This window comes from Dunckerocampus dactyliophorus, chromosome 9 (genome assembly GCF_027744805.1).
Source record: "Dunckerocampus dactyliophorus isolate RoL2022-P2 chromosome 9, RoL_Ddac_1.1, whole genome shotgun sequence".
In the NCBI taxonomy this organism is placed as follows: domain Eukaryota; kingdom Metazoa; phylum Chordata; class Actinopteri; order Syngnathiformes; family Syngnathidae; genus Dunckerocampus; species Dunckerocampus dactyliophorus.
Genome location: NC_072827.1, coordinates 18,193,075 through 18,200,621, shown reverse-complemented (window position 1 = coordinate 18,200,621; position 7,547 = coordinate 18,193,075). Strand labels below are relative to the sequence as shown.

Genomic DNA, 7,547 nt, shown 5'->3' with positions numbered 1-7,547 from the left:
GATGGATGAGACAAGAGATATACCCGGCCTGGCATATGTCCTGGTGCGTGTGCGTGCATTCATGAAGGGATCATTAAGGAGAACACTTCTGTAAAAGTTCCTTTTCCGAAACGATCAAAAAAATTTGGGAATCACTGGTGTAGGCTACATCCACTTTGTGTGTGTGTGTGTGTGTGTGTGTGTGTGTGTGTGTGTGTGTGTGTGTGTGTGAGACAGAGAGACAGAGGGGATCAGCTCCCAGAATGTGTCTATTATCTCTTCACACCAATCAAACTGTTGTGTCAGTGCGTTAGCGTTGTATAGTCCTGGGTCAGGTTGATACCGGCCGTGGCTGCCATAGTGATGACTAAGTCCGTTTGCAGCGCCGAGGACAATGACGCCCCGAAGCCTCCACAAAGCACCAGACTAATGCTGCCCTTTCAGTCGGCCCGCTTAGCTGCTGAGTGTGCAAGGCTGCTGGGTAAATGAAGTGGCCCAGGTCCAGGGGGCCCAGCCCTATAAAAACACAAGCGAGGGTCTCTACCCCGTCATTGATTTTACTGGATCTGTCCCCCATCAGTACCGTCTGTGAGTATATCAACATATCAGACTAAGCTAAGTTACAGGATCACGAGGAGTCGGCTTTGAGACGTGAGGGCGTGCTTGACAACCATGCTGTAAAAACTTTGGATATTGTCTAGACCAAAAGCAAATCATTTGTTTGAATTACAGCATTTCGACAAGGAGAGCAAAGGTGTTGGCTCACTGTTGCACAAGTATGCTAAGAATCAGTCAGATGCTAGTGAGTTAGTTCAAAATAAAAGAAAGTGGGTAAATGGAGCCAGTGTTTTTAAATAGCTGTTGAAATTGGTAGTACAGAATTGTATTGCAGAAGTCGTGTTTTTTGCAGCTGCATTTGCATCATAGCGGAGACGAATGCTATTTGTGTACAAGTGACAAAATACAAAATCTACATATACAAAACATTTACAGAATCTATTATTTAGACAATCACCACTTTAATTTTCCTCCAAAATTCCAAAATTTTAAAATTGCATTTGTCAAGTTGTTGCTTGATAAGTGATCTAATCCAGCTGTTTAAATCCCTGTGACCCTTTCAGAGTAACCTTGAGGGGCATCGCAGCAGCAGCCATGAACACTCAACAGATGGAGCAGATGGGTCAGTTCAAGATCACTGTCTGGGAGGAGGAGAACTTCCAGGGGAAACGTTGTGAGTTTATGCTGGAGTGCCAGAACATCATGGAGAGGGGCTTCAACAAGATTCGCTCCATTAAGGTTGAGAACGGACCGTAAGTAGATCCTTGCGGCAATTCTAATAATGTTCTCTTTGATTCAGATAAGTTCTTCTTCATATGCTCCTCGTGATTTGCCCCCTCAGTGTTATTTCCCTCAATATTGAAATGATTTCATCACAATCTTATTTATAAGTCACGAAACGCGGCCCCACAAGGACATTCTAGGCTGACATAGGCAGAAACCACATGCCACATCACATGCAATACAAGTACAGTGGAATCTCAGTTTTCCTCATTCTTTCGCTCCAAAAATGGAAGCGTTCAAAAACCCAGGCAATTTTTCCCATAGGAAATAATGCAAATCCAATTATTATGCTTTCAGACACACAGAAATATATATATATAAAAAAAATTGTCTATAGAATAATTCTAGGTTTACATGCAGGAAACATTGTAAAATAATTATATATGATGAATGGGCGGAACTTATTGTCTATGCGGACTTCCTGTACATCCTGGCGAGATCAAATTCAAAAGTCTCTCTCACTTTTTTTATCAAGTTGCTAGCACTAGCAACTTTCTTTGGCCCCATGGAGGGTTATTTAGCTGTCGCACTCAATAAAAAAATGCAGAATCAGCAACGCGTAGGGTGCTTTGTTTGGGCACAATACAGTACCGGGTATACAGACTAGTTTGTATAAAAACTGAGACCGTGTATGAAAACCAAGGCAAAATTTTAACAAAAATTTTCTCTGAAAACCGAGGTTTGACTGTATGTCCCAAATACATCACTTTCAAAACGTATTTAAAACTAAAACGATTTGCAGTCACAACTATATCAATTTTAGTACTTTTTTTATTGACCAAATGAATGTTTGTGTGAACCGTGAACATTGACCATTACTTTCATTTTCTTCTTAACCTCATTAGTGTGCGTTTTATCTGTGGCCTGTTTAGGGACTATGGTTGTAAATTAGCAGTCAGTTTGAAAGTAATTTCATATTCACAAGAAAAAAACTGTTGATAAAAATCTAAAATCCGATGAAATTTGCATTAACAATAACACAAATAAATATAAACTGAAAATATAACACAAATTTGTACATGCATTCCAGCCAAATATATTATTCTGCACTCATCCCAGTGTGACCTTATTGTGATATGAGCTGGCAGCGTGCATCTGATGGCTCAGAGCCATAATGGCTGACTGACTGGTGATCAGATAACAAGCCCTCCTAGGTTCAGCTGCAGCAACAGCACTATTCAATGTTTGCTTTGTGCTTCCTTTCACAAAAGCAGCTGCATGTTCATTAGAGGGTATTCTGTGAGCATATGGCTAAGTTGTATTGTTGACGTAAATACGAAGATTTGCTACTGTTACACTGGATATAAGTGATATACATCGGTTCTTGTTCTAGCTGGGTGGGTTATGAGTACCCAGAATTCCAGGGGCAGCAGTTTATTCTGGAGAAGGGAGACTACCCTCGCTATGAGGCCTGGAGTGGAAACAGCAGCTACAGGACCGAGCACATTCTGTCCTTCAGACCCATCAAGTGTGCTGTAAGTTTATGTGGACTTCGACGAGTAAAGAAAAGAGGTGTTATGTCATATGTTGTCGCTTTGTATCCGTCCCACAGAACCACAGCGACAGCAAGGTGACTCTGTATGAGTGTGAGGACTTCCAGGGCCGTAAGTTTGAGATGTGTGACGACTACCCCTCCCTACAGGCCATGGGCTGGTGCACCAAGGAGGTGCCTTCTATTAAAGTCAACTCCGGAGCGTAAGTTGTCCATTATAGTCCGTCTTCATGACTGTGATGTCTGTTCTGGTTGCCATTCTGACTTAGCTTAAGATGAATCACGGTTTCATCATGGCCACAGTATGAATACTTTTGTAAATAAATGTAATTGACAGTCACCATCTGTTTCAGTAACACTTTAACAGTGAGAGTTGAGGAAAAAGCCTGATTGGAATGTATTCTAAATGCGTTTTCTGTATGATTCTATAAATGTCTTACGTAAAAATCGCTACATTTGCACATGTCCTGATCAAATACAGGGCAGAAACCTAAGACGAGGCTGCCGCGAGCGTTTCCTCTCGACTTTTAGTGTGCAAGCCCAGCCTACCGCCTGAGTGCAGAGTTGGATCATGGGGCATGCCAGTTTCTGTTTGTCATCATGTGGCCAATAATACAATGTTGCGTAAACATTTATTGTTGTTCATCATGCGTAATGTCTTTAAGTGTGACATAATTGTTCTTGCTAATTGGACATTAAAATACAGAGAAATGTCACATGCAGAGGCACTGCAGTACTCTCATTATCTTGAGCGGGGGCATGGTTGAGCTGGAAGGTGCTTGTCACTGCCGTCTTTCCATAGAAAGAAAAAGACAGTGTTTTTTTTTTTTTTACAGCAACAGCTGGAGAGCAGCAAGTCAAATGCATTAAAGATATTTTACGCTCTGCTGAACGAATGAATACATTTGACTGCCAAGTTGGATAATTATATATACAAGCTCACAAGGAGGCAATCAGACCTTTACAACAAAGTATCAGAGCTTTTCCTGAAGCAGGATAGGGTGCATGTAATTCATATATAAATAAAAGGTAAGACCTCAAATGTTTTTCAGTTAGGAAAAAAAATAACCTGGACTAAGAAGTATTTGAAACAATTTGAGAACATTGTTGTTTTCACCAAAGAGTATTATTATCTTATTATCTTCTTTTTGTTGTTATCCTCCTAATGAGCAACCTGTTTTTACAAAAAAAGAGTCAGTGCCTCACCAGTCATGAGTTTGACCGCATGTAACAGGATTTTAATATTAAAAAAATGGTGTGGCATCAGCCACTTAGGTAGGCTAAATACAGAAAAACGATGGTGCTCTGTACTCTCTCGCGTTGGTTGTTGTTGCAACAGTCTATAGAATTTGATTCTTTATAAAACTTCACAAATGATGTCTGTCTTTGCATTGTGTGAGTTCTTTAATGGGACTCTTGTCTGGTTCTCTATCCACACACAGCTGGGTTGCCTACCAGTTCCCCGGTTACCGAGGCTACCAGTACATCCTGGAGAGAGACAGACACCAAGGCGAGTACAGAAACTACAACGAGTACAGCACCCAGGCTCACACCAACCAGGTGCAGTCCATTCGTAGGATCCAGCACTAAGTCCGACTCAACCTGAAAAACTGACTCCTTTCCTCATCTCCAACCTGGACTGACCATCGACACAGAACAGTAAATGGACTCAGTCTTTCTATCGCACTGTGGCTCTACACGTATGGATATCTGAGTACACTTCTTTTACCATGCTCAAGTCTGTTTATGGAAATAGGAAATAAAGGCTTTTCTTCAAAACTCTAGCAGACTGCATTTTCTTTTTACCTTTCAACTGATCATCCTAAACAAGTTGATACCACTCAGCTTGAATACTGAAAATGACTTACGACTTGATCTACTCTACGGAGTTTCGTCTTCAGGTCGGGGAAAGGGTCCTGGGTTTTGTTTGTGCGTATGCAGCTCAGAATAATTTTCTCAAAAGAATTTTTGCACGGCAAGGACATCATGATTGTGTTTGACTAAGCTGCTACGGTACATTGAAAGCTTTAGTTATGTACTGTATGCCTGTTTTCTGCTACATGTAGTAACTACTGTCAGGGAAGTAATTCAACAAGGACAATTAGCCCGACAACACAGGATTATTTCAGCAAAGACAGCGTCACAGCAGATGAAAACCGAGTTCTGTCTTGCTCGATAAAATGGACTACAGTTCGCAGCATGATTGTGATAGTCAACATCTGCTACATTTGAATAAAGAGCATGTGTTATGTTTTCAGAGTTTTGTATTCAATACATTTTGCAGACAATGTGAAACAAACTAGTGAAAAGTAACTGTGCTTCGCTGTCAGTCCACATGTCTCTTCTCCCGTGAATCGCCATATTTATTATCATGCCGCCAACGGAAATGACTTCACTGATGTGTAGACAGACGTAGTTTCATGAAGATCTTTTTGAGAGATGTGTTTTTTAAACTAGCCGTGTTCGTGTGGACACAGCCTTAGATACTGTCCGCTAGGAAACAAATGTTGGCACCAGGGTCGTCCCGAGACACCCTACTCACAAGACCAGACAATGCACGAGATTGGATCCACGAGAACGAGTTGAGACCAGAAAAAAGTACAATAAAAAAAATACGACTGGACAAACAAATGTTTTCGTTTAACCATGTCACAAAAAAATGCAGTTGCGTTTTGAAATGTTTATTGTCCCACAAATTGACGCTGAACAATATTATTGTCAACAGTTTTTGAGAACCAATATACTGTACCACTGTTATTATAATATATGATAATACTGATCAATCATGATATATCATAAAAATCCTTCAATATGTCGTCTTTCCCTCTGTAAAGTTGCAGAATGGCCGTTTGTGATGTATTTTCTCACAGGCAATTTGTACTGTCTGTCAAATGGTGGCTTTTCAGTAGGGGTGCCAGCATTAATAGTTCCAACCTTGGAGTTGAACAATGTCAGCTCATTGTTTTTGTCTTACCTACTTGTATTTGTCTATTTGTCCGACTGTCCTTTGATATTTATAATGAAAAAATAATTTGTAATAAAAAAAAACGTATATATAAATCTTTGTGTTTTTATTAGTTATTAGTATCAACATTTTTCTAGTGATATTATGCCTTTTTGCTGTATTTTTGTGGCACCTTCCACAGATGTGTGCATCACACTTTAAACACCCATGCATGTTTCGTCAGCAAGGCGAGGTGTTGCCAGGCAATGGAGGATTGTGTCCAAACTCTCCCTTCTTGGCTCTGTTGTTGGTTAAGGGTTGGGTTGCACTGTGGAGGGGTTTATGCAGCTTTCAGACCCGCATTGCACAGCGGTACGAAGGTGTAGCTCCACTCCAGCTCACCTACACGGCTGACACTTCACCTTTGTTTACCATTTGTATTTAATTTCCAAATAGATGCATGACAGAAAGAACACTTCCTGTCTTTCACTTTTAATGCGCACCTCTCCTCTCTAAATATAGCCACCACGCCGCTAAATTGTCAACATATCTCTTCTATGTAGGAGGTGTGTCATGAAGTTGGTGCTCAGCCAAAGCTGTGCGTAAAAAAAAAGCTCGGCGATTAAGAGTGTGGGCAAGTCCGAATTTCTGCATGTTTTAATCTGACAAATCTTAAGTAACTTTGATGAAAAGCAGAATCACTAGCGCTTCTGCTCTGACATTAACACGGATGCAGCTGTTCAGCCACACATCACTCGCTGACGCTGACACTGAGAACACTGAGGTAGGGTGGATTACAAGGTGTGCGTAAAGCACTTAACGTGCAGTTCCAATAATGCGCACTGCCACTTCCATACTAGTGTACTGTCATTCATAGTAGTGATGCCATAATTCACAGTCCGACTGGCTTCTGGCTGCCCTTGCTCTCACAAAATAGCTTTTTCCCCAAATCTCGTCGGTTTAATCTCGCGAGATCTCGTGATACAAGACCTTGTGACAGTGTTTACGTCACCTGTCACAGAGTCCAACCACTGAAACTCACACATGCACAACAAGTCCCCCCCTACTCATTCACTGAACCAGTCACAGAGCTCAGCACAGGCACTCGCACATACACAAGTCAATGAACGCGTCACAAAGTGCATGTGCGGAAACTCGCAGATTGTCCTGCATTGAACTACGCCAATCACGCTGCACACTTTGGAGATAAAATGATTGACTCTATACCAAAAAATGAAAGGTCAGTCCACTTGTACTTGATGAATTACAGCCTTTGTTGACAGTCAGTCTGCCGTTACCTGTCTTTTTGTGTGCCTGTCGGCTCCTTCATGCGCTGCTCCCCCCTCTCTGTCAATACTTGCCCATCCACATTTGCAGACCGATATGCACTCTGTTATCCGCCCCCCCCCGAAAAGGTAATAAACGGCTTCTTTTTCCGAGTTTGAATAGAATTTTTTTCCACAATTTTATCTTTTTAATATATTTATTTATTTTAAAAAATTCCCAAACTTTGGAAATCGTCCAACATCTCAGAAAGGGGAAGCAGGGATCTACACTGAGGTTCTTCTCAATCCAACTGATACACTTTCCGTATAGAGAAAGCAGAGTTTGAGGACACAAACACAAACGCGCTATCTGAGTTGGTCAGAAAACTCCTGAGTGGCAAGGCCCCAAGGGTTGACGAGTTTCACTTTGAGTTCCTTAGGGTCCTGTCCGCACGGGAACGCTCCTGACATTTTTTTCTGGGTGGTTGAACAAAATTTACGTCCACAATGTGCCGGATTAGCAAAC

At 41.4% G+C, this 7,547-nt stretch overlaps 1 protein-coding gene across 1 annotated transcript; it reads left to right on the top strand.

The window, feature by feature from the left end:
- Positions 1 to 439: 439 nt before the first annotated feature.
- cryba2b (crystallin, beta A2b) lies at positions 440 to 4,596 on the top strand. The gene is made up of 5 exons (XM_054788333.1): positions 440 to 567; positions 1,101 to 1,289; positions 2,654 to 2,795; positions 2,873 to 3,015; positions 4,255 to 4,596. Exons 2-5 carry the CDS (start codon positions 1,132 to 1,134, stop codon positions 4,400 to 4,402), a joined length of 591 nt encoding a protein of 196 aa, XP_054644308.1. The 5' UTR covers positions 440 to 567; positions 1,101 to 1,131; the 3' UTR covers positions 4,403 to 4,596.
- Positions 4,597 to 7,547: the final 2,951 nt, after the last annotated feature.

Excerpts from the sequence above, each read along its gene's own strand:
- cryba2b (XM_054788333.1), top strand. The coding sequence starts at position 1,132 with ATGAACACTCAACAGATGGAGCAGATGGGTCAGTTCAAGATCACTGTC. Across the intron at positions 1,290-2,653 it reads ATTAAGGTTGAGAACGGACC|CTGGGTGGGTTATGAGTACC; the intron begins GTAAGTAGATCC and ends TTCTTGTTCTAG. Across the intron at positions 2,796-2,872 it reads TCAGACCCATCAAGTGTGCT|AACCACAGCGACAGCAAGGT; the intron begins GTAAGTTTATGT and ends TCCGTCCCACAG.